At 39.8% G+C, this 27,685-nt stretch overlaps 1 protein-coding gene and 1 long non-coding RNA gene across 4 annotated transcripts in view; one reads left to right on the forward strand and one right to left on the reverse strand.

The window, feature by feature from the left end:
* LOC147574990 (uncharacterized) overlaps positions 1-27,685 on the reverse strand; it is a 137,823-nt gene that overhangs the window by 6,599 nt on the left and 103,539 nt on the right. The gene's annotated exons all lie outside the window — the stretch shown is intronic.
* The window catches only part of MUSK (muscle associated receptor tyrosine kinase), a 97,805-nt gene continuing 73,785 nt past the window's right edge, over positions 3,666-27,685 (forward strand). For all 3 annotated transcript variants that reach the window (XM_086683696.1, XM_025926377.2, XM_086683695.1), the window contains exons 1-5: positions 3,666-4,102; positions 14,770-14,896; positions 20,256-20,407; positions 25,485-25,612; positions 26,873-27,014. In XM_086683696.1, coding sequence (XP_086539822.1) covers positions 4,024-4,102; positions 14,770-14,896; positions 20,256-20,407; positions 25,485-25,612; positions 26,873-27,014 — 628 coding nt within the window. In that variant the 5' untranslated portion in view covers positions 3,666-4,023. The remainder of the gene's footprint in view (positions 4,103-14,769; positions 14,897-20,255; positions 20,408-25,484; positions 25,613-26,872; positions 27,015-27,685) is intronic.

Genomic DNA, 27,685 nt, shown 5'->3' on the forward strand with positions numbered 1-27,685 from the left:
ACACTCCTCATGGGCTTCTCTCAGCCAATGACTGCTTCATCTTGAGCCAGCACTCTCCCTCAAATTCTAGCTTCAATTTTCCCTCAATGGGGTTTTGTCTCCCCTTAACCCTGCACGGTACTGCGGTCACCTTCAGACTCAGGTCATGGTGGAATATGAAGTAGGAAATAACTTCCTGGGGTCCCTGGCCTAGAGGGGGCAGTTCCTACTGGATTCAAGACAGGTGTCATCATTGCTTGTTCTTTATTTTAGGGGAAAGGGGATGAAGAGTGCTCCCTTATAAGTCCTCCTCCTGGACATCTGAAGGAAGAGGGACCTTGGGGGGCTCACAAATCCAAAGTCGACCAAATTTCCAGAACCCTGCACTTTCTCTAGTGTTATTTACGGAAATGATAGGTAGCCACACTGTTCATCCTGCTGATTCCTAAATTTCACATAAAAAAATGTGCTCATCTTATTGACATTCAAATTTCTCATGAAATACACAGCATTCACAGGATGTTCTCAGCAGAAACCTAATCAAATCTATATGTCTTCTGTTAAAATTACACTAGCATTATTTTGATTGCAGTTTAAGGACTCAAACTCATGTTTAGCCAAGCTCCCCCAAAGGGTGAATCTATTAATTTAAATAACAAAGAAGTCCAGTAGACAGATCTGGCTTTGCACATTATTTCTTGTTAATGGAGCACAGAAGCTTCCAACAGCCCTGGATAACCTGGTCCTCACAGGTCCTGATCTAGGAAGGAAGAACTGATTTAACACAAGCTCTCTATGGTTCGGTAGCAGAGGTGTTCCACATGGAAAATATTGACAATATATACAACAGACAAAGGACATAAATTATTTATATTGAGCACACATTTAAAATTCCTATAATTGCACCAGCATTCTTCTCGAAACTAGAACAAGCAATCCTAAAATTCATATGGAACCACAAAAGGCCCCGAATAGCCAAAGTAATTTTGAAGAAGAAGACCAAAGCAGGAGGCATCACAATCCCAGACTTTAGCCTCTACTACAAAGCTGTCATCATCAAGACAGCATGGTATTGGCACAAAAACAGACACATAGACCAATGGAATAGAATAGAAACCCCAGAACTAGACCCACAAACGTATGGCCAACTCATCTTTGACAAAGCAGGAAAGAACATCCAATGGAAAAAAGACAGTCTCTTTAACAAATGGTGCTGGGAGAACTGGACAGCAACATGCAGAAGGTTGAAACTAGACCACTTTCTCACACCATTCACAAAAATAAACTCAAAATGGATAAAGGACCTGAATGTGAGACAGGAAACCATCAAAACCTTAGAGGAGAAAGCAGGAAAAGACCTCTCTGACCTCAGCCGTAGCAATCTCTTACTCGACACATCCCCAAAGGCAAGGGAATTAAAAGCAAAAGTGAATTCCTGGGACCTTATGAAGATAAAAAGCTTCTGCACAGCAAAGGAAAAAACCAACAAAACTAAAAGGCAACCAACGGAATGGGAAAAGATATTTGCAAATGACATATCGGACAAAGGGCTAGTATCCAAAATCTATAAAGAGCTCACCAAACTCCACACCCGAAAAGCAAATAACCCAGTGAAGAAATGGGCAGAAAACATGAATAGACACTTCTCTAAAGAAGACATCCGGATGGCCAACAGGCACATGAAAAGATGTTCAGCGTCGCTCCTTATCAGGGAAATACAAATCAAAACCACACTCAGATATCACCTCACGCCAGTCAGAGTGGCCAAAATGAACAAATCAGGAGACTATAGATGCTGGAGAGGATGTGGAGAAACGGGAACCCTCTTGCACTGTTGGTGAGAATGCAAATTGGTGCAGCCGCTCTGGAAAGCAGTGTGGAGGTTCCTCAGAAAATTAAAAATAGACCTACCCTATGACCCAGCAATAGCACTGCTAGGAATTTATCCAAGGGACACAGGAGTACTGATGCATAGGGGCACTTGTACCCCAATGTTCACAGCAGCACTCTCAACAATAGCCAAATTATGGAAAGAGCCTAAATGTCCATCAACTGATGAATGGATAAAGAAATTGTGGTTTATATACACAATGGAGTACTACGTGGCAATGAGAAAAAATGAAATATGGCCTTTTGTAGCAACGTGGATGGAACTGGAGAGTGTGATGCTAAGTGAAATAAGCCATACAGAGAAAGACAGATACCATATGGTTTCACTCTTATGTGGATCCTGAGAAACTTAAAAGAAACCCATGGGGGAGGGGAACAAAAAAAAAAAAAAAGAGGTTAGAGTGGGAGACAGCCAAAGCATAAGAGACTGTTGAGAACTGAGAACAAACTAAGGGTTGATGGGGGGTGGGAGGGAGGAGAGGGTGGGTGATGGGTATTGAGGAGGGCACCTTTTGGGATGAGCACTGGGTGTTGTATGGAAACCAATGTGACAATAAATTTCATATATAAAAAAAAAAAATAAATAAATAAAAAATAAAATAAAATTCCTATAAATAAGAAAAATAAAAATGATGTAAGAGGAATATAGACCAAAGCCACAGAAGAGGAAAATGAATAATAAAAATATGAAAAATTCTCATTACCAATAGTATTCAATGAAATAAGTATAAATTAAAACAATGAAGTATCATTTTTACTCTATTTAAATGTAAGAATTCAAAGGTAAATGTTGATAAGAGTGTGGGGAAATGGGTCCTCTCAACACATTGCTGGGAAGCAAATATATACCATCACACATTCATAATTTAGACAATTATATTGTCGGTAGAAATGATGGGTATGTAGTAGCATGGTAAAGTCTCCAAGACATATCATTCAGTGAGAAAAGGCAATTTGCGTAGTAGAACATTTCGGAAGCCATGGAGGTGCACCTTTAGGAAGATCTGCTGTAAGTAACTAATTTGGCTGACAGCCCCCAGCTTCCAGATCCATGGACTCATGAGGCCAAAGAATGAGGATGCACCAATAAGGCAAAAATCTTAAAACAATGTGGTAAGTGCAGTGATAGACATGTGCACAACACACACACATACACACACACACACACACACACACACACACACACACAGAGGAGGCAAACCCAATGCAACTTTGGGAAGATATAGAACTCTGGGTCTGGGATGGCTCCCAGGAGGAGATCATGATCAAGTTGGGATGGATGTTAATGAGTGCAGAGAGGGGAAAGAATTCCAAGCCGGCAGAACAGCCTGAGTAATTCACAGAGGGAAGAAAGCTGCATATAGAAACAGGTTGCTAAATATTAAGATAGAGGCACGGATTGTAACAGATGAGGCTAACAAGACAGGCAGGGGCCAGCAAGGCCTCCCATGTCATGTTAGAGAGGTCTGAATAGGTTTTGATGCGGCCAAGAGGCACAGAAGCCTCTTGAGCAGGAGAAGAGATCTCTGAGAAGAGATCAGACGGCAACAAGACACAGTAGAGGAGAACAGACAGGATGCTATCGCCATCATTCAGAGAAGATGAATGTCTGGAAAGGAGACTGGGACAGCATTATACTAACTGGAATCAACGGAGGGGAAGAAATGCAGGAATATGGAGTTGGTACCATCTGTAGGAACTGGTAATGGGCTGGAGGTAGGAGGTGGAGTGAGAGATGGGGAGGAGCCTGATTACATACACCCAGGGTGCTGGCGTGAGCAGAGAGAGGTGGTGAACCGAATCAGATCAGGAAACCTATACCTCAGGGAATACAGTGATGGTTGCAAAGGCATCTGGTATTGTCCTTCTGCCACTGTCTTAAAAGGGATTCTAAAGGGATTTTCTTTCCCTTGTTCCTCCAGCACTACACTTGCATTACTGGCCTAAGTGGATACTCACCAGCTGGCCGTGTCCATCACTACAGCCAAGACTGAGAATTCCTGATTATACTTAGAGCCTGTGGAGCTGCTGACACAAACAGTCATTAGCAGACGACCCTTTTGTAACAAACTGTGCTTTAAAATGTAAACTGTTGGGGGCATTTTCCTTGCGTTGTCCAGAAGGAACTTTCTCCTGCCTGAGCCTGGATTAATCATGAGAGAGCTCGTCAACATTCCACTGGTACATATTCTTACTTTGGTTGCCTTCAGCGGGACTGAGAAACTTCCAAAAGGTTTGTTTGAGGAATCTTGTCTTCTTGTTGCCTTGTCACAGTTCTAAAGTGCATGTGTGTGCTCTGATCACGACCGATTCATATTATGGCGGGCTTGGGTTTTACTTGGTGAAGTAGGGGTACGATGTATGGAGAAGGAGCAGTTGACTGATGATCTCCTTTCTACCAGTATCCCTCCCTCGCTTAAGTTCTGCAATAAAAAGTGTAGCCACACAGGGCATGCAGAGCCCTCACTTGTAGGAAAACATCAGCAGGTAGACTGCAAGTTATCAAGGTCCGTTTTGTTTATGCGTGTGTCAAACTTCAGGGTGGTCTAAATGGATGATGAAAACCTTTTCACATTAGGTTTGCTGGGAATATAATCAACCCTACTCCCAGATGTCCAGACTGTTTGCTTCTGAACAAAAGTCATTTCCATTTTCAGTTTCAGTTTTGCAAGATTCTTAGTAAATATTTTAGTTCTTAAAAATTGGAATTACAGAAAGACTCACACAATTTGCCTATATAACAAAAGCCTGAAGACAATGAGTTCTCAATAACTTTGAGGTTGGAGGCATGAGTTGGCTCAACAAGAGACTGTGAAAGTTTTTTTTCAGAGCCTTTGGAATGTACCGGAAATAACACCACCTCAGGGAAAGGAAAGCAACTTAAGAAACTGACAAACACCTGTTGCAGCAGCAAGAATGTCCACAGTGATATGGTTTCTGGCCAGTGCATTATAAAACGGAGACTAGTGTATTTCAAATCAGGAAGAAAGACAGGAAAGTATGTGATTTACAAAGCGACTGAGAGTTTCTCTGAAAAATTTTTTAAAGACATGAAAAAGACTGAATGATGTCAGTTAAAGAGTTTTCAGATTTAATGTATTAGAGTAAGAGTTCTGCGTTTTATGATACGCTCAAATTAATTATTTTCCTTTTATGTTACTTTCCCAAAGAACCGAACACATTTGTATTGCGTAGGTCAGTGAAGGTAGTATGTGTATGTAGATGGGAAACACAGCTTTAGATTTTGTGGGTCGTTAGAATTTCTGGAGCCACAGGGGCAAGATTCACATGCTAATAAGATATAGCTTTCTTCACAAACAATCTGATTTTTGGAGACTTACGTTTTGCTTTCTTTTTCCATCTTACACAAGTAGAATAGTATCTTCAGATATATTTAAACATTTAATTGCCAACTAATAGGTTAAGGTATCTCCAGATAAGGAAGAATCTAGATCTTTTCAAACAGCTAATAATAGCCAGAAAGACTTAACATTGGCTTTGGATTATTTTAATACTTCCTGATCATACAACGGATGTCCGGTAAGGTAGCACCTGAATGTTCACATTTACAGATTGTTTGTTAAGTCTTATTTGTGCTCTCCTAAACCATGAAGTTACATAAAAGTGACATGGGTAAACGCTAACATTTATTAAACTTCAGTCTTATAAGGAACAAAACAATTGATTTTGCTGGTTCAAATCAGAATTTGGTGTATTAAAAAAAATAAACAAACCCACCTCCCTGTATAAACAACTCCTAATTTATATTCTAGAATGAAATGATTTACAGTTTCCAAACTTTACAGGTAAAGCCCTTAATTCAAATGCACACCATCTCTATTTCGAAAAATTCAAAATATGGTGATCTAAAGATAAAACCAAACATCTTGAACTTTGAATAAAAAAATCAGATTGTTAATCTGACTTTGTTTATAATTAACTTATTGCTATGATTAGATTATAAAACCAAACAATTAAAAGAATATTTTTGCCTAGTCTACTGTATTTACGGTAAAATTTAAATTAGTTACAGATTTAACACCAATCTTAGCCCAGAACACCAGGCCTAGTAGAACAAACATTCATTAACGACACACACCAGTTCTGAGAATAAACATTACCATAAAAACAGTCCTTAAACTTTGAAATGTTAGAGTTCATGGAATATATTGGTACAAAAAACAGTAATATACTATTATTTCATACTGCTGGAAATAATAAAGATGTTCCACCCAAACTATCTCAGAGTTACTTTCTCTATTCTTGACAGAGAATAAAAAGTGTTCTGTAGCCAGATGTCTTTTTCCTAAGTCCTTTAAAAAATGAATGGATCAAGGAATCTGCACAATAATGTGTTACAAAATGACAGATTTTTAAATAGCACAAGGTATTTAGTGGATTCTCTTCTAACTCTCCACATACCATTTCCTCAATAAAATTAATAATAGACTTTGTAGAATTATTAGTTTCTTGTTTTAATTTTAGTTGGAGATTCCTAATGTTCAAAGACAAAAGGAAAAGTCACTTGTTCTAAATAATTACGACTAGTGATACTTTCAGTGACGAGCTCAATATCATAACCCACAACTAGAAATTTACAAACCATCACGTATGAAAGTAACCAACGTTTCATTGAATACTCGCCTTAACCACATATTTCAATAACAGTGAGTGCTTTATCAGGGAATATTAAGTGTGTGGTGGGATTTAAATTCTGTAGAAGTACAGGAGTTCACGTAAGCAGTACTGAGTTTCTTTAATACGCACAAAGAACTCCTGTCCAAACTCCACCTTTTTAAATTACCTCATTTGCTCCCATACCTAGAAGTGTTTGAGCCTAAGTGATTTATCTTCAGATATATTTGAGTAACTTCCTCTTCTAGATCGTATGCATACAAAGATAGGGTTCACAGATTCAACATATGACTAAGTCAGAGCAGGCACAGCTGTCATTGAAATCCAGGACACCGAGTCCTGGATGAATATTGACGTACATTGAAAGAGCAACTCATTGCGTGTTTGGGGAAACACAGTTGCTTTAAATAATACTGCCCTTCAAGAACAGAGAGAAAGAGCAGAAACGTCAAGACTTCTGCCATATTTCCAGAGTAGTAGGCAACTTCTCAGTGAACTAGGACTTAAGTCATGGGAGAAAGGGTCAAGGTGAGGGGGGAGAATGGGACCTGAAGGATGTGGCCCCATTCAAGAAAGTGAGCAAAGAGCAGACCGGAGTAATGCAGAGGAACTACATGGGCCATGCTGAGGGCCCAGCTGGGGTTGGGAATTAACCTTTATAGTGGCCTTGATTTGCACCAGTGTTTCATTTCATCTAACAATACTATATGAACATAGAGGCAAGCGAGGACAGCGGGTGAGACTAGTTCAAGGTTGGTGCTTCCCAGGGTCAGGGCAGCTGAAGGACTAGAGAGTAAGGGAGCTGAGATTATATAGCAACATACCGTGCAGTCTAGGCAGAATAATGAAGGCAGTGAAGTGAGGACATTTAAGGCCTGGAAGAGAGTGTTAAGATCAAGTTCCTTTTCCTAGTCTCCAATGTCTTTCTGTGTGACTTTGGGGATGGCACGTAGTATTTGTGAGCCTCCATTTCCTCATAAAATGAACAAGTGCGTACTAGGGCTCAACATATAACATTAGGTACTATGCTAAAGATGGTCAGTGATTGCTGAAATGATCGCTCTTGGGTAACATGAACATTTTAGACGGGTCTCTGTGGGACTATCTCTTAACCCAAATGAATTCACCCAGGAGAGGCAATTTCAGAAATTCTGAACAGGATGAACCTAAACCCCTTCCGGTCTATGCCCAGTACCATTCCTGAAGGCAAGGACCCAAAGTGTGTTCTGTGACAAAGAATGAATGATACAATATTAATAAGTGGCTGAGATTATCAATGAAGCTTACAAGTTCCAAAGGCATCATAATAAAAAAATAACTTATATTTTATTGTATCACCAGTAGAATAAATGTGCCAGTTTCTAAGATAAGCCAAATGATGAGCAATACTGAATATCCTCTTTCTTTGGGGAATCTGAAAATTTTCCAACACCAAAGTGTTTTCTCATACTGAAAAAACAATACTGTATTCATGATATTAGAAAAAAAACACGAATATGTCCCAAGTCTGAGCTCTAATTTTACTAAAACAGAAAGGAGCAAATTCACCTGACTTCTTGGTGTTTACTCAGTCATTTGGTCATGTTCGTCAACAACTAGTCAATCAGAAGCTGGTCTGTCAATGGCCATGCGGTAGAGCCCATAAAAGGGTTAATATCATTTTCCTTCACATCAAGCAGCTAGGATTCAAGTGAAGTTACTCTTTGGGTCCAGAAAAGCATTGTGCTCATTTTCATGTATTTGTTATTCATGTGGTCCTTGGATTGAGGGGAGAAATAGTGCCCTAGTTTAAACAGACTCTGACTGAGATGAAAGCTGGATAACAGAATGAAAGTAAACAGGAGACAGTCTGCTGAGTCAACAAATATCATTAAATACAACGATGTGATTTTGCCAGTAACAATTTGAAAGTGGATTTGTTTGGGTAATTTTGAAAGATGGGCAAAGTGAACTTAGCCAACTATACCCTGCCTATATAAATTGATATTAATGTAAACCTTATTTTTCCCCTCTGTCTGTAATCAGTATTATGCTCAAGGCATGGAATTGCTTAGAGTTAAAAGATAGGAATTTTAAACCGACCTTAACCTTGAAGTTTAAATCTATTATTTCCTACTTGTGTTATGCTTAGACAGCTATTTAACCATTCTTATCCTCCATTCTTCATCTGCAGATGAGAATAATAATAGTATCTACCTTTATGTTTGTTGTGCTAAATGAGATAATGAATGAAAAGTATAATGCCTGGCCCATGGCAGGTTCTTAATTTTGGATGCTAAAATTATTAAAAACAGAATCAAACGACGCACAAGACTATCACGCCACTGCACATGGTGGGAAGGTGTTACTCTAATAAAGTTCTTAGTAACACCTCATGTATTTCTCCATAACTGTGTCAAGACATTCTCAGATTTACTTTCTTGATCTTAACTGATCTCCACAGTTTGTAAAAATATTAATAACATATGTCTGTTACCTCTGTCACTTCTGAAGTATCAGGTGAGAAGAAACTAATGAATTAAGTTTATTTTCTTATAAAAATAATACATGGCCATTAAGAATGATTTTGTAACTATAAAATACAGAAAAGCTTAAAACAGGAGGGCACCTGGGTGGCTCAGTCGGTTAAGTGTCTGACTCTTGATTCAGCTCAGGTCATGCTCTCTCACGAGACAGATCTCTCACAAACCGTGAGATCGAGGCCCACGTCAGGCTCTGCATTCACAGTGCAGAGACTGTTTGGGATTCTCTCTCTCCTCTTTCTCTCTCTGCCTCTCCCCTGCTGGTTCTCTCTCTCTCTCTCTCAAAATAAACTTAAAAAAAAAACAACCCTCAGACTAGAAAAAGTCACCTTGACTTCCAAGACTGTTTGAGCATATATTTTCTTCCATTTTTTTCTATGTATCATAAATAACTGTTCATATACTTCTGCTAACTGCCATTTCTATTTCACATGAATGCATGAGCATATTCTATTTTATTTATCCTCTTAAAAATACCATTCGCAGTGATTATGTGAATAATATCTTGTTTAGGTAAGAGTTGCTAACATATGCTTAATATTTGCCTCCCTGAGACAAAAAAACAAAAGGCCCTGATTTGTTGCATTTGCTGATTTCTGACTCCAACCACAGTCGATTTCAAGCTAACAATGAACACTGAACTGGGAGGGATGTACACTAACGTGGCTTTCTACACTAATTCTACCATACGGTGACCTTGGGTATAAATCACTTCAAGAGCATAGGTAGTAACATAATTAGGAAGTGATAAATTTCGAGTATTATTAGTTTTTAATATAATTTATTGAATTGTAAGTTTTTTATTTTAACTTTTTACCTTGAGTATAGTTGGCACACAATGAATGTTACATTAGTTTCAGGGGTACAGCCTAGTGACTGAGCTTCTCTAGAGGTTAGGTAGCTACCATCTGTCACCCTAAATGTATATAATTTAGTTTTTAATAATGGCTGTATTTAACAGTTGTCTCACAGAATTCCGGAAAAATTAACACTTGGCTATAGCAAGCCAGTACAAGCCAGCTCCAGCAGACCGCAGTTATGAGGCAGAAGTGTGTGCCGAAACTTTCCTCCCTTTCAGCACGATTAGTACGATCCAGGACAATTCATCTGTTCTGTACAGTGAAAGTCATCTGTGTGGCTTTCCGCCTTGAGATTATTTCCTTGGGGTAGATTCCCAGAAGTAAATATTAATGGTAAATCTGCAAGTAATCCAGAGACTGGGCGAACAATTGAACAGTTCGGGCTTCTGTTTCTAAATTACAGAATCAAATAACACACAGTGTCCCATATGGGGAAAGGACCGTTTTAAATGCTTTACGTGTATTCATTTAACTAATCCTCATGACAAGCCTATGTAGCGGTTTTATTATCATCTCCATCTACAGCTGAACATGCCTAGGCACCAGCTAAGTGACTTGGTGCATCAGGAAGTGATGGAGCAGGGATTTGAACTCAAGCCCTGTGCTAGCACCTCTGTCTGGCTGCTCATTGCTCCTGCTTTTTAAACAACGAAAGCATTCACTATCATCAATTCTACCTTTGGGTCCATCATTATCTGCATCTCACAAACTCAATATTCAGTGTTTTTATTTCTTTATCTGTATGACTCTGCAATTGATTGCTTATTCCATCCACAAGAGCCCTGATGCCTACGTATAAAAGATGTCATTTCACCTAAAAATTTTCTGCTCTTATTTCAACTATTTGCTTTCAACCTTTTCAAAAATTTATGCCTTTTAGGGGCGCCTGGGTGGCGCAGTCGGTTAAGCGTCCGACTTCAGCCGGGTCACGATCTCGCGGTCCGTGAGTTCGAGCCCCGCGTCGGGCTCTGGGCTGATGGCTCAGAGCCTGGAGCCTGTTTCCGATTCTGTGTCTCCCTCTCTCTCTGCCCCTCCCCCGTTCATGCTCTGTCTCTCTCTGTCCCAAAAATAAATAAACGTTGAAAAAAAAAAATGAAAAAAAAAATTTATGCCTTTTATAAAGGCCTCAGAAATACAGCTTATTTAAACATCATATCAGTAAATCTGCTAACCCTAGGGATAGAAAAAGGTCTAGGACATGGTCCTTGGCCCCAAAGCTCAAGGTTTTTATTACTGAGTATGAGATAAAGACATAAGCGTATCATTTTAATAGCATCTGTGTGCCAAGTGCTATAAGAGTGACATTTATAGGATGACCCATAAGGAAAAGGGCATTTGGCTCTGTCTAGCTAGTCTGAGAAACTGGGCTAAGATGCTACTTAAACTGCATCTTAAGACGAGAACCACATTAAGGAGGAAGATGGGGGCTCAGTGGGACACTCCCAAGCACCAGGTTCCCTTACTCTCAGCCCATGAATTTGTCTCTGAGTTTAGTGAAAAAATAAGGTTTGTTTAGACTGTGAATGCGTGTTTTATGGCCAATGTGCCGATCTGTCCTAGGTGTCTCATGAGGCTGTCATCCCCTACCCTGCATCTAAAATACTGTTCACACTACTTACTTGGCTCTGATACATACCTTGCATTTTATCTAAAACGACCATATAATTGACTGTCCAAACTCGGGCACTTTTGGAATACAGGGGGCACTACCAATTATTCCAGGGGAGCAGGCGTAACTATTGTAGCTGATCGTTTTATGTAACCGTCCATCCTTATTATCTAGATGGTGGGCTCTTTTATTTTTTTTTTTAAACACCACAATAGAAAAATCACCTTTTAATGGTTTATTGTCTATTCTTCTTCCTAAATATTTATACTTATATTCACATTCATATTATTTACAAGCTTGTTTTCTTGATACATGTATCATTTCAAATCTTCTTTTTCACTTAAAAACATATTTATACATTTTCCCATGATCTTAGAAATACTTCAAAAAATCTTTTTTTTAAAATAACTTATTGTCAAGTTGGCTAAAATACAGTGTATACAGTGTGCTCTGTTTTGGGGGTAGATTCCCGTGATTCATCGCTAATATTCTTTTTTTTTTTTTTTTAATTTTTTTTTTTTCAACGTTTATTTATTTTTGGGACAGAGAGAGACAGAGCATGAACGGGGGAGGGGCAGAGAGAGAGGGAGACACAGAATCGGAAACAGGCTCCAGGCTCTGAGCCATCAGCCCAGAGCCTGACGCGGGGCTCGGACTCCCGGACCGCGAGATCGTGACCTGGCTGAAGTCGGACGCTTAACCGACTGCGCCACCCAGGCGCCCCTGTTTCATCGCTAATATTCAACACCCAGTGCTCATCCCAGCAAGTGCTCTCTCTCCTCAATGCCCATCACCCATTTTCCCCTCTCCCCTACCCCGCATCAACCCTCAGTTTGTTCTCTGTACTTAAGAGTCTCTTATGGTTTGCCTCCCTCTCTGTTTGAAATCGTTTTTTCCCCTTCCCCTCCCCCATGGTCTGCTGTTAAGTCTCTCAAGTTCCACATATGAGTGAAAACATATGATATCTGTCTTTCTCTGACTTATTTCACTTAGCATAATACCCTCCAGCAGCACTTTCAACAATAGCCAAATTATGGAAAGAGCCCAAATGTCCATCAACTGATGAAAGGATAAAGAAGGTGTGGTTTATATATACAATGAAATGCTACTTGGCAATGAGAAAGACTGTGGGCTCTTCTAAGGCAGCGATGGACTTTACACATCTTTTTGCTTCTAGTCAACCTGGTGCTTGCTACACGGAAAGCAGTAAACAAATCTCTGATAAATAATAATAACGATAAAGTGGTAATGATGATAATTATTTTCAATAAGGTCATGCAATGGGGTAGATTTCCAGACTCATGCAAATACAGGTATTGACACTTTCTGTCCCACACCATCCAGCCCTTGAGATGACCAGGACCGCACTCCGTTTGCTCTGGTAGATTCACAGGCTTCCTAAATGATTAAAGAGGGATGCATCCTACTACTAACCAACTCTCATCCTTCTTAACTTCCTTGTCCTTCTAACTCCTATAATCCAAGCGACTCTCATTTCATGGGGGGACAGGAGGAGAGAAGGATCAATGTCAAAGCCCCTCTTATTTTCTTTTTTTTGTGGAACACACACACATGCAGAGGCACATACACACAAACAATAAAAAACAAAAACAAAACCAGCTTTGAGATATAATTTACATACTATGCACTCCACCCATTTAAAGTGTACAACTAGGGCTCCTGGGTAGCTCAGTCAGTTAAACATCTGACTCCTGATTTCAGTTCAGGTCATAATCTCACCGTTTGTGGGATGAGGTCCCGCATTGGGCTCTCTGCTGAGCACAGAGCCTGCTTAGGTTTCTCCCTCTCCCTCTCCCCTTCTCTCTCCCCCTTCCCTGCTTGTGTTCACACACGCTAATAAAGTTTTGAAAAACTTTAAAAAATAAAGTGTACAATTCACAGAGTTGTGCATTTATCATCAAATTAAGCAGAACATTTTCATTATACCTCAAAGAAATCCTGTGTCCTTTAGCCATCTCTTACCCCCTAATCCCTCCATCTTGCTCCCCTGATCTTAGGCAATCGCTAATGTATTTTCTGACTGTAGATTTGCCCATCTGGACATTTCATATAGGTGGAATCATGCAATATGTGTCCTTCTGACTGGTTTCTTTCACCTAGCTTATTGTTTCCGAGGTTCATTCATGTTGTGGTATATATCAATACTTCATTCCTCTCTATTGTCAAATAATATTCCATTGTATGGATATACCAATTTTGTTTATCTGTTAATCTGTTGGTAGACACCTGGGCTCCTTTCACCTTTTGGCTATTGTGAATAACGCTACTATGGACAAATATCTACAAATATCTGAGTCCCTACTTTCTATACTTTTGGGTATATACCCAAAAGTGGAAACACTGGATCATATGGTAATTCTATGTTTAATTTTTTGAGGAACCACATACTGTTTTCCACAGAAGCTGTGCCATTTTACATTCCCACCAGTAATGCACAAAGGTGCATCTACCCACCTGCTTGCCAAGAGGTGTTGTTATCTTTCTTTTTGATTAGAGCCATTCTGGTGGATATGAAGTGGTATCTAATTGTGGTTTTGATTTGCATTTCCTTAATGGCTAATGATACTGAACATCATCTCATGTGCTGTGTCTCCAACACAAATGAAATTTGTACAAATTCTTTGGAGAAATGTCTATTCAGATCTTTGCCCAGTTTTTTCAGTTGGGCTTTTTGTCATTTTATGTACTCTTTTTCTATTCCATTCACATGCAGATCTGATTTTTTATAAATTGCACGAAGCTTAAGCTTATAAAATCTCTTATTTGCAGGAGCCCCCATCTAAGACCCTCAGTGGACTCTAGCAATGTGTTAATATGAACATATATTATTATGAAATTTAGAAAAAATTGTTTTTAAACAACTGTTAAGATCTCTCTCTCCATTCTGACTTCTCTTCCCTTCAAGCTGATCCATGTTGGGTGGCCACGGATATTTTGTATTTATAATTTTTTTTTTCCTCAATGTGTGTACTCAAATTATATAACTTTGGGCTTCATAAAAGCTGGATCTGCCCCTACTTATATAAACTAAATTCTAAGTCCTACTCTACTGAGAGCCTTCTCTTTTGATTCTCAAACATCTATTTCGGAAGTAGTAACAAAATTCTCTACATACAATCTTCCTTCCTTTTGGCAATTTTCTGCTATGGGGAAATATAATTATCATTCAGCAGGTGACAGCCTCTGACTGCTCACAGAGGGTTAGTAAACAGCATTCTAGAATGTTCTCATCTGATTTTTCCTCTCCTTATAGCTCCTGTCATCACTACTCCGCTGGAAACAGTGGATGCCTTAGTTGAAGAAGTGGCTACATTTATGTGTGCAGTGGAATCCTATCCCCAGCCTGAAATTTCCTGGACCAGAAATAAAATTCTCATTAAGTAAGTATTCTGCCTTTTTCTGGTAAGGCTGCCCATGGCTGCCTTGCAATTTAACTTTGTCATCAATGTAATCACAGCTCTTGGTAGGACAAAAGCTTACCTTCTAAAATATGTAAAATGCAAATTTTCTAATTTTATAATTGTAAGATCTGGAGGTCAATGAGGTTAAGAGAATTGCCTAAAGCCAAACACTGATTTAATTGACCTGGGGATGTCAGGGCTATTTCATGGACTCCAGGTTAGGACCCAGAGGAAGTTTCAAGTAATTAAGACACACGATGATATCCTAAGGCGGGGGGTACAGGACACATGTTCCAGGACATGCTGGGGAATTAATAGGGACCAGACTCATCTCTACTTCTATTCCAATAAAGTAAATTATTTTGTCTAAGAACCTGACCTCTTGGTCACCAGAACTTTTTCCTCTGAAAATCAGAAGGGTTTCCTAATATATAATGAGGCAGCCTCTTAGACAAAAATTCCCATTTGACATGAAAGGGTCATGCTATCTTTTCCTCATTTGCAATAGCTATCTGATCAAAAATACTCCAAAAAAAATCTGTAACAAAGGGAACCACTGGCTTCTCAGCAGGCAATATAGCTTGCAGTAGGACCAGAATTCTTGAGCTGGTATCTACACACTCGGGTCCATGAACCTGCATGAGGAAAACTTATGTCTTTATTTGCACTAAACTCTAATGAAATTTAGTGTTTCCTTCAATTACACATGTTGTAATAAGGGAAATTACCCTGTGCTGTGGTCACCCTCAGGTCGTCTACCTGGAAAACTACTACAGAAGTCTTGGAATAGGAAGGCTGAAAATAAGATGCTTGAAATACAATTTATTAAATCCATTTGAAATCTCTAGAGAGAACAAGGGAAAAGAAATGGGATAAGTCAATGTACTCAGGAATCTTGGTTCACTCAATGTTTATATGGCCAGTTGCTCTTGTGCCTCAGACTTCCCCACTGTATCAAGCTCTTACAAGGACCAGAGTAAAGTCTGAGCCCACAGGTGGAAGGCACAAAAGCTAAGGACATATACTTGCTCTGTTGGAGAAACAGAAGGACAAGCGCACCTGGCCATGACGATAGCTTGCCAATTAGCCTGCTGAACAGCCATGGATTTTATCTGTGTTCCTTGGGGACCGTGCATGGGACCATAAAGGGACCACGTTGTATATCACCAACAGGTGGTTGATTTAGGGGTGACAGAGCTGTCAGTCTAGAGATGGCATGATTATAAGCTTGTCTTTCCATCCCTTTCTACTCTGATACTCTTCTTTATTCCATCATATTTTCTATTTATTCCATCAATCTTTGGCAGGTTGCTATTTCACTTATGGCCTATATTCAGCACATCTTACCAGCTCTAGCTATGTTCCACAAGTGACTCTCTTCCTCAATGGCTCCATTTAACACGAGTCATTGTGCTAATATCTCACACACTACTAGCTTTACAATTTATATGCTCAACATTTTCATGAGTTTTGTCTATTATTTATGTCTTTATCTTCTATAATAAAATTAAATGTCTTTAAATAATACAGAAAAACCTCACTGTCAATATGCATCATGAATAACAGTGGTCATAAAAGCACCTGTGAAGGCAACACAGAAGTTACAGAGTTTTGTATTACATTACAGTTGTTGCTTATATCTTGGCATATGATTCATGCACTTCCCTACTTTGAAATTATAATAGTTGTTAGACAGGCAACATTCAATAGTCAAAGGTCAATGATCAAAGATTATTCTCTCCACTATGGCCCTCTACCATGCCTGGGAAGGAAGTGCGATGCCTATATCATTAAATAGCTTTGAAAAAGACAGCCTTACAATCCTCTCAGATGTTTCTTTCTCAATATTATAAGGAGATGAAGAAATGGACAATGGAAGAGTTTTTTTAATTACACAAAGAAAATCAACATTATAAGAATGCTATGAATAAAGTCACTTAATAAATTGGAATCTTCCCTTTATTATAAGGCAAAAATGTTACAAATAAATAAGAAATAAATGGAGTTACAGGTTTGAATAGTTAGCTGTTAGTCAAAGGATCTGTGAAATAAGAAGAAATTACATTTTGAAAATATATTTGTGTGCCCTTTTAGGAATAATGAATAGCTTTACCAAAGAAACCTGACAAGCACTACTTTGCCAGGTGATAAAGGTCAATATCGATAGTGAGAAATCATATTGATAGCATGCACCCTTGTTTTTTATGGGATGAAATGGCCCTCTACTTTTGTGATCTTCCTCTCCCAAAGCCACAAACCAAATTTTATCATAATAAAAACATAAGGCAAACTCCAGTAGAGGGGCATCCTACAAAATACTTTACACGTACTCCTCAAAACTGTCAAGGTCATCAAAAACCAAGGAAAGTCTTAGAAACTGTGACAGCCAAAAGGAGCCTAAGGAGATATGACAAATAAATGTAATGTAGGGTCCTGGATGAGATCATGGAAGAGACAAAGACATTAGGTAACACTGAAACAAACCTGAATAAGCTAAGACTTATATAAACTAGTTAACAGTATCAATATTGGGTCATTAATCGTAACAAATGTACCAAACTAATCTGATTAACAACAGGAGAAACTAGATGGAAAGAGGTATATGGAAAGTATCGTCTTTTCAATTTTTATGTAAATCTAAAACTGTTCTAATTAATTCTATTTTATTATTATTTTTTAATTTTTTTATTTTTTTTAAATATGAAATTTATTGTCAAATTAGTTTCCATACAACACCCAGTGCTCATCCCAACAGGTGCCCTCCTCAATGCCCATCACCCACCCTCCTCTCCCTCCCACCCCCCATCAAACCATAAGAGACTCTTAAATACTGAGAATAATGAATTCTATTTTAAAAATTATAAAGATTTGGGGCGCCTGGTTGGCTCAGTCGGTTAAGCGTCCGACTTCAGCTCAGGTCACGATCTCGCGGTCCGTGAGTTCAAGCCCTGTGTCAGGCTCTGGGCTGATGGCTCAGAGCCTGGAGCCTGCTTCCGATTCTGTGTCTCCCTCTCTCTCTGCCCCTCCCCCATTCATGCTCTGTCTCTCTCTGTCCCCAAAATAAATAAACGTTAAAAAAAAAATTAAAAAAAAAATTATAAAGACCTGGGGCGCCTGGGTGGCTCAGTCGGTTGAGCGGTCGACTTCAGCTCAGGTCTGATCTCACAGCTCGTGAGTTGGAGCCCCGCATCGGGCTCTGTGCTGACAGCTCGGAGCCCGCATCCTGCTTTGGATCTGTGTCTCCCTCTCTCTCTGTCCCTAATCCATTCGCATCCTGTCTTTGTCTCTCTCAAAAGTAAATAAACATTAAAAAAAAAATTATAAAGACTTGAGCGTCCTCACCACCCACAAGCAATTTACTCAAATTAAGCAACATTGATGCAATAGCTTACAAATTTGGAAACTTTCAGGGCGCCTGGGTGGCGCAGTCGGTTAAGCGTCCGACTTCAGCCAGGTCACGATCTCGCGGTCCGTGAGTTCGAGCCCCGCGTCAGGCTCTGGGCTGATGGCTCAGAGCCTGGAGCCTGTTTCCGATTCTGTGTCTCCCTCTCTCTCTGCCCCTCCCCGTTCATGCTCTGTCTCTCTCTATCCCAAAAATAAATAAACGTTGAAAAAAAAAAATTAAAAAAAAAAAACAAATTTGGAAACTTTCTATTTCACAGAGTGGCTGGACTCTTGGTCCACAAGTATATCTGTGAAATATTCCAATGTACGTATTTTCCCACGAAAAATGAAAAACGTAGCAAAACAACATTATGTGACACTGAGTATCATGGCTTTCCACAATTATTTATTGTTATTTTGTGAACTACCCAGTGATTATACTATCCTCAGTCACAAGAGACCAAAATTTACTACATGCTTTCATTCCCTTTAGTATCAGGAAGTGATGGTGGGCACCTGTAGAGATTAGAACATCAAGAAACCACTCCTTTTCCACTGTTTGTTTGCATTTTAGTTTCCTATTTCTACTATAAGAAGGTGTCACAAACTTAGTGGCTTAAAACAATATAGGTTGATTATCTTACAGTTCTGGGAGTCATAAGTCTGAAATCAGTCTCTCAAGGTGAAAAGCAAGGGTTGACAGGGCTGCATTCTTTCTAGTGGCACCGGAGAAGAATCTGATTTCCCACCTTCCCCCAGCCTCAAGAAGGCTACCTGCCTTTCTTGTCTCCTTCCTCCACTTTCAAAGCCAGCAATCACAGCCCTCTGGCCTCTGCCTCAACTGTCACATCTCCTATCATCCTTCAGCTTCCCTCTACCATCTTTTAAGGACCACTGTGATTGCACTGGGCCCATCTGGATAAGCCATGATACTCTATTTTAAGATCCTTGACATCTGCAACATCTCTTTTGTCATGTAAGGTAACATATTCACAGGTTCAGGGGATTAAGACCTAGATTGAGGTGGGGGGCATTTTTCTGCCTCATGTATACATTTTGCATAAAGAATCTTTATTTGGTCATAAAACCCCACTTTTATGTTGATGCTTCCGTTCAAATTTTTCTGTTTCCCTAATTCCTTTCTTGACAAACAGCATGTAATTTAATGAGATAATATATGTAACACATACACTCACAGTTTGAAGCTGTTTTGCTTCCTTTTATATTCCAAGGAAGTAGAACTGTGCTTGGCACTTGTTAGGCATTCAACAAATACTTAATAAATGAATACTCAGCTAATTGTTAGTTACTCCTATAAGAATTTATCTCTTCCCACTGGTAACATTTATGTGCGTGTGTTTGTTCTCTAGCTGTTACATTCTAGTAATTGTGGGGAGAAGACTCATATACCTTGGTAGTAATATACTTTCCTGAATAAAGTAAATTTTATGTTTGGTCTCATCAACAGACATCACCTTTTGAAGGCACTTTTTTTTTTTCTTAAATTTTGAGAGAGGTAGAGAGAGAGAGAGAATGAGCATGGGGGGTGGGGCGGGGAGAGACAGAGACAGAGAATCTCAAGCAGGCTCCATGCTCTGTGCTGAGCCTGTCGTGGGGCTTGATCTCACAGTCATGAGATCGTGACCTGAGCCAAAGTCAAGAGTCGGATGAGCCACCCAGGTGCCCCGGAAAGCATTTTTGAAGGACTCAGGTGCTTTGATCATTGGAGCATAGGACCAATCTATTGGAGCACAGCATTCTAATCTTAGAATGTAATGCTAGCTTTATATTACCAAAAAAGGTGATTCTATTATTCAGAGCCCATCCAAGTTTCCTTTTGCTTTTAACCTGCTTCTTCCATTGACAAGTCATCTACTGATCAGTTAATCACAGCCTGAAAAAAAAAAAGTCACACAGGAGGTCCTAACCTGCCATTTCTGTCTGCGACCTGCAGGCTCTTTGACACCCGGTACAGCATTCGCGAGAACGGGCAGCTCCTCACCATCCTGAGCGTGGAAGACAGCGACGATGGCGTCTACTGCTGCACGGCCAACAACGGCGTGGGGGGTGCTGCGGAGAGCTGCGGGGCTCTGCAAGTGAAGATGAGTGAGTGGGAGAGAGCCTCCGCTCTTGATGTTAAAGCTGACTCGGTACACTCCGAAGCAGGCACTAAACAGTCTCCAGCACAGCTTGGAGGCTCGGCAGTCAGCCAAGCTCAAGTTCAAATCACACCCCTGAGGCAGTGAATTCTAGACCATGTATTCCTGTCCTCAACTACAGGCAAGCCCCTCAGTTCTCTAGGCTCTCCCGTTTCCTTGCCTGCACACAGCTCCCTATTTGCTCCACCTTGACTCCTTCCACCGGGGAACTTCCATCTAAAATCTTCTGCCTGCTCCCTTGAACCGGTTCCATTACAACCAGACACGCTTTTTATCTCTAACTTCTTTGCAGACACTTCTACCCTTTTGCCTTATTTCAAACTTGATTTTCTTGGGTGACTTTTCAAACTTGAGTGGCCTTTCTGCTTCACTGGAGGCTACTTTTTCACCACCTTTCCTGTCTACAAGGCTAGCAAGACTCGCGGTCAGTCTCCTAGCTCTCATTGCTGCTTTTAAGCCAATACCTTTATATTGCTGTGCAAAATCTTCTCATGAGGGCATGTGCCATTCTGACCATTCTCTCCTGTAACTCTATTCAAGTCACCTACTCATTTCCAGGTACTCCCCCTCACCCCCCACCCCGCCCAGTATCTACCAAAGACTTTGATTCCTATCGATCATATCTTTCGGTCTATCCATCCCTACTCCTGCCATCATCCTAAGGGATTTTAACAAACCGTGAAACAGCCTCTGGCCACTTTGTCCTTACAGCTCCTGACCTCCACAAGTCCAGTGATATTTGCCTTAACTTCTTATCAACCTATCCCATCAATGACCTTGTCACCCCCAGGAAATGGTCCGTATTTAAAATCTTAAGCTCCGGTATACCATACTCAGAACACGGACACTTCTATTCCCAGCGCTGTCCCAAGAAGAAAACACTTTCCCACACTCATGATGTGCCTCCATCCGTCTCTTTCTCAGCTAAGAACCAGAGTCAGGCTCTCTCCCTCCCCTACTCCCTCTGCAGAGCCATCACCGCATGTTCACATTCTCCTCGTTTCTCCCTTCCACCGACCCCCGTCGGGACTTACTCAGTTCTCTCTTCTTTTAGTCTTCTCTTGCACCTGATGGTGTATCTTTGAGCACTCTTAGCACCCTCAGACCTCATGACCTCCTGTGCTGGAAGCACTAGCTGCTTGCAAATCATCTACCCTGTAATAATGTAACTTTTATTTTCTTCTCTCTGACATCACGCTGCTGAGGGCAAAAATCACAAAACAGCCATACTGGCACATACGAATCAGCAGGGTCCAGTTCCACTCAGAAACTTTACTGCAAGTTTTGCTGTGATTCCTGATTAGCATCACTATTTCTCATATCTTCTTTCTACTGTGTTGTCATTGTTTTTGTTGAGTTCGCTGCTTCTTTTCAAAGTGTGAGCATGTGATCATATATAATCTGAGCATACGTTTTCTGATTCTTTGAATCGCTGAAAGTCTCTGCCTTTGCTCCGGGATAAAAACTTGTCCAGGTACAGACAAGAATTTCAAAAGGCTTTTCCCTCAGCTTTTATTAAACAATTATTCACTATCATATGACACGCCATGCTGCAGCTGAGAAAGCTTTTTCTTATTCCTAAAGGTAAATCCAATGTTTATCTCTCTTAAAAATATTACTATTGGGGCGCCTGGGTGGCGCAGTCGGTTAAGCGTCTGGCTTCAGCCAGGTCACGATCTCGCGGTCCATGAGTTCGAGCCCCGCGTCAGGCTCTGGGCTGATGGCTCGGAGCCTGGAGCCTGTTTCCGATTCTGTGTCTCCCTCTCTCTCTGCCCCTCCCCCGTTCATGCTCTGTCTCTCTCTGTCGCAAAAAAAATAAATAAAAAAAAAAAACGTTGAAAAAAAATTAAAAAAAAAATATTACTATTTTCTCTTTATTTCTAGAATTCATAAGATTTTCACATTCATAGGAATATGTTAAATGTATTCTCTTACTATTCCTACTGAGTTTTAGGAGGCCTTCTGAATCCAAAAAATAAGGATTTGTTGTTGTTTTTCAAAATGAGGTATATATTTTAATTTTTCTTCCTCTTTACTTTATCTCATTCTTAAATTTTTATTTTTTATTTATTTTATTTTTTTTAATGTTTATTTATTTTTGAGAGAGACAGAGACAGAATGTGAGTGGGTTAGGGGCAGAGAGAGAGGAAGACACAGAATCTGAAGCAGGCTCCAGGCTCCGAGCTGTCAGCACAGAGCCGGACGCGGGGCTCGAACTCACAAGCTGTGAGATCATGACCTGAGCCGAAGTCGGACACTCAACCGACGGAGCCACCCTCAGGTGCCCCTTAAATTTTTAATTAGTACATATTAGATCTTTTTTTTCCATTTTTCGTGACCCCATTTTTTTCTCCTCATACTTTCTACATATCTATCTTGATATTCTACCTTATTGGAGATTTATTTTAACTTTTCCTTCTATATCATGAACTCAGTCTTCAATATGACCATTCTACTATTCTACACTTAACACTGAGTACTTTTGATCTTAAAAACCCATGTTTTTAATTTCTAGGAATTATTTTTCTGCTCCTTTTTTTCCTCATAGCAAACTCTACGTGTTACATGATGCAATATTTGTTCCTCTCTGTAAGGATAACACTAATGCATTTAAAGAAAAAATTCCTCTTTTCCTGGGGCGCCTGGGTGGCTCAGTTGGTTAAGCATCTAACTTGGGTTCAAGTCATGTTCTCATGGTTCGTGAGTTCAAGTCCCACATCAGGTGATCATGAGCCCCGCATCAGGTGAGCTCAAACCTTTTCTTACCATTGGGTAAGCCCAGCTTTTCTCTCTCTCTCTCTCTCTCCCTCAAAAAATTCTGTCTTCTTTTCCTTACTTTATTTCTGTTTTCTTCATAAGTTTTTATTTTCTTTCAGTTCTTTGCTTCTATGTTCATGTTTTTGTTTTTTTTTCTCAAACCTCTATTAATCTTTTATGTTTGGTCAGACTTATAAATGAAATCCTAGATTCATCAGAATAGGAATGTAGTAGGGCTAGTGGGACATTGTGGGGAAGCTGGTCTGGGGGTTCTTCTGTAAGTGGGTAGGGATGTGCCCATAAGAAGGCATTCCTTACTTGAGGAAATCAAGTGAGGAAACTGGAAAGTTCTCCTTTGCAACATAATGAAGGCTTGATTCTAAAGACAGAGCACATTTAAGTATTTCATTGCTACCTTTTCTTTGAGAGTTTCTCATATTCTCTCTGACACTAAATGTTCTTTACTTCGGTTCTATCCCAAATCTCCTCTTTTTTTCTTCTTTAGGAAAGCTCATCCAGTCATGTGGGTATACGGTGGTGTGGCCATCCCAGGTGCTACCATTTTAGAATGCTCCCACACCACTTGGTACAGAGCTTCTTCCTGAGATGCCTAAGACCCCCAGTCCCATCACTACTCCAGCTATCCAAGGATCACTCCCAGGAGCTCCCTCTCCCAAATTCCTTGTCACCCATCAGAAAATGGTTCCATGCTGGCACAGCATGAAGTTCCAGCATCCCGCTGTAGCCAGATGACCAGCTCATATTAGTCACTGTTCATGGTTTCACCTGAAGAGTGTTCCCTTACAGTGGGGAATCCATGACTCAACATCAGTGCTCACCTCATTCCCAGTGCACTTTATGTTCAACTTCCCAAAAGGGTTCTTCTCACTTCTCACCCAACACATGACCAAGATATCTATTTCACTGAGAAGATAGGAGTTAACTGCTTTAAACAGAGGTTATCTGCTTAAGACATTTGCCATAGGGATCTTCAAGGAAACCAGTGGAAGGAATGGAAAACACTCTCTTTGACTATGTCATAGGAATATCAACTTTTAAGCTAAGCTTTTGCCAGCAGCTGTGTGACAACCCCACTCACAAATGAGGTGCCTCACCATCATCTAAATGCAAGGGTTCACTGTTGTTGATTAGGAGAGTTGTGTGCTTTCAATAGCAGGCAAAGTGACAACGTTGATATTTTCCTATAACATGCTTAAAGCCTGTCTTGTATTTTGTTTGTCACAATGCAAGATCATACCAATTCGAAATGGCACTAAATGCCTAGATTAGACATCAGTAGACCATGAAGTCTTTGCAAATATCACTTCCAACTCCCATCAACCCCCACACGCACAATTAAAGTAGAAGGAAAAAAGTCCTTATTCCATGCTCTTCTGTCAAAGTAGCACACTGATTACAGCACATGACCTAAAAGAAATAGAATGCATCCATTTCTCAGTAGTCCCTCCTGCAAAGACAGTCCTCTGTTTTATAACTGTAACACGAGACTAGTAAGGAAATAAGTGTAGTTTTCATTCTATATGAATCCTTCAAGTAGTAAAAGAACAGGCATCCTGATTTTGTAAATTCTTCTACACATTAGATTTAATAACTTCTGAAATCTTACTACTGGAGAATAAACAGAGGCTGGCATAATCTATTTCTTCTGAAAGAATTGATTTAAGAGTCTTTCACAGCACAGTAACTTACAAAAGTTTGCCTTGCAGACTACAGTTACCCTAAATTCTATGACAGGATTTCTCCAATTACTAATATAAATAACATCTGCTTTACTTTCTAGAGGATAAATGTAACTAATTTTTAGTCACGAAATTTAAAGGTCAAAGTAAGATGAAACTACAGGGAAAGTAGGTCATAACTGAGAATGACATGAAAAATAGATCAAAAATGTCTCTTCAAATGTTTCCATGTCTGTTGGTATGAATTAAATAACGTCGGATTGTTATGGTGACAGTATACCTAGTCAACTTTTTATTAACTATCTTTTAAAGTGAAGAACACTATGACCTCAAACTCCTAATATGTTTCATGAGTTTGTGTTTTGCAAATAAGATATTAATAAAACAGACATAACCTAAACTTTGAAAAATGATTTCTGTCGATACCTGCTAAAAACCCCTCAGCATTTGATAAATTCTATAATGTAATCAATTATTCTTAGAGTGGATATTTAAAACTAAATAGAAAAGAGAAAGCTTAATGCAGCCATATTGCATCTTTAATTTTGAATTTTTATTTCCCTTTAGAACCGAAAATAACTCGTCCTCCCATAAATGTAAAAATCATAGAAGGACTGAAAGCAGTTCTACCATGTACTACAATGGGCAATCCCAAACCATCAGTGTCATGGATTAAGGGGGACAGTGCTCTCAGGGTAAGTCCTCATTACGAAAACGTGTCTATACAACATATTTTCAAGTAGGGCAATTTTTTGCAAACTCAGTTACGTGAGTCCAAATTTCTAGTATAAAATTTCCCCTTTGGTAACATTTCAACCACACGTAAATATCCCTGTTCCCATACACACAAACTATAAGGCATTCCAGTTGGGGGTGGCTAGGGGAAAAAAGAGACGGGAACCAACGGTTCTTTTGAGGGATGAAAAAGGAGGCCAAGCAAAAGCAACGGGAGTGGGGTTTGTTGGCTGGTGGGGTGGTTGGCGCACGCAGGCTTTAACATTGAATCTCTGAGACACAGGTGACAAAAAAGGTGAAACAAAAATCCAGGTTTTAGACCCGACAAACAGCTTCTGGGAGGAGAGAGAGAAAGGAGGTTTGGAAGCATGGACGGGAGAACCTCCGGAGTGGAGTTAGAACAGCAACACTCAAGACCAGTGAACTAACACCCTGACAAATTCCTCGGTCACGCAGCAGTCAGATTAAAAACCTAGTGCTTACATGCTCGTTTTGCACTGCTTTGGAATCTCATACCTACGTTTACCGGGAAATCATGACACTGTGTCATTACTGTCACCTCCTAACTGTGAACGCAGTGAGGTTTTTCATCCTACTCTGCCCAGAATATGCCACACAGAATACACAGGTGTTGACATGCGTCCATCAACTGGAATGAAGTATAAAATCAGTTAGCTTGGTTTCACTTGACGTAAGACAAATAACGTGAAACTGTTTAAGGTAACCTAGGTAATTTTCTGACTTTCCTTTTCTTATAAATATCAGTGGGTTTCCTACAATAAAAAAGTAGGAATTTTCGTATGAGACTGAATTTAGAGTCCCCAAAGGTAAATGTGGTATTTTAACTTCCAAGACCATCTTTTTTTATTATTTGTAGAATTTCCCAACTTTCAAAAAACATATATTTTCCTAAAGATACCACATAGAGTGTTTTGAATCAAAGAGACTTGGGTGTAACTTTTAGGAAATCAAGTAAGCCTACTGTCCTCATATGATGAAGGACAATGAAAATAAACTATATATTATAGAACCATTGTTAAACTCCGTTTAGGTAATCTTATACTGTCTCATTTAATACAGTATGTTATACAAAATAAATGCCAAATGTTCAAATGATGCTTTTGATGCTAGCAGCGATGATAATGACCTGATGAAATGAGGCACATGTATCCTTGATAAAGCCATGGATGTTTTAAAATTCATGTCCCTATCCCTGGCAGGAGAATCCCCGCATTGCAGTTCTTGAATCTGGGAGTTTAAGGATTCATAATGTGCAAAAGGAAGATGCAGGACATTATCGGTGTGTGGCAAAAAACAGCCTCGGGACGGCATATTCCAAATTGGTGAAGCTGGAAGTTGAGGGTAAGGAGTTGCATTCCTTCCCATTCTGGTGCTGTTCGAGGGACCCGCCCATTCTACTCTGACGGCTGGACTGTCAGCTTGCAAAGGCAGAGATGTGGCTAGACCAGTCCCCTCCACTGTTCCTCATCCGACACCATAAGTTCAAAACTATGGAAAGAAAAAACTGAAAAGAGAACGAAGTGTTCACCAGTATAATAGGTCATATCCCATCTACTGCCCACAGTCACTGGTAATTTTTAACAAAACCAGACTGAATTCACTAAGATACTAAAACAGTAGAACACCAGTTCAGAACTTCGGTCTGGCTTGGACAATTCTCCCTGGCTTATGAATTTGAAAAGCCTCCTTTTATCTCTTTCAGCCCAGAGACATGACTTTTTAAAACATCAAAAGAAAATAAGTAACTTCAGATTGTATTCTATCACAAAGGGTTGAAAAAGAATACAATACTGACTCCAAATGTCTGACTAAAAATGTTCCTAGCCCTATGAAGTCACCTTGTCAAACTAGTTTCAATTTTTTAAAATGTTCTTTTAAAGTCAACCAATTCAGCAGCTGGTTGGCAAGGTCGTCACTGAGAAATCATAATGCAGATAGGACTTGGTGCTCTACCCACCAAAACTGCATCACATTTTGCTTACAAATAGAAACTACCGGCATGCCTGTGCTAG

Source organism: Puma concolor, chromosome D4, assembly GCF_028749965.1.
Source record: "Puma concolor isolate L17-30 chromosome D4, mPumCon1.1.hap2, whole genome shotgun sequence".
NCBI lineage: Eukaryota > Metazoa > Chordata > Mammalia > Carnivora > Felidae > Puma > Puma concolor.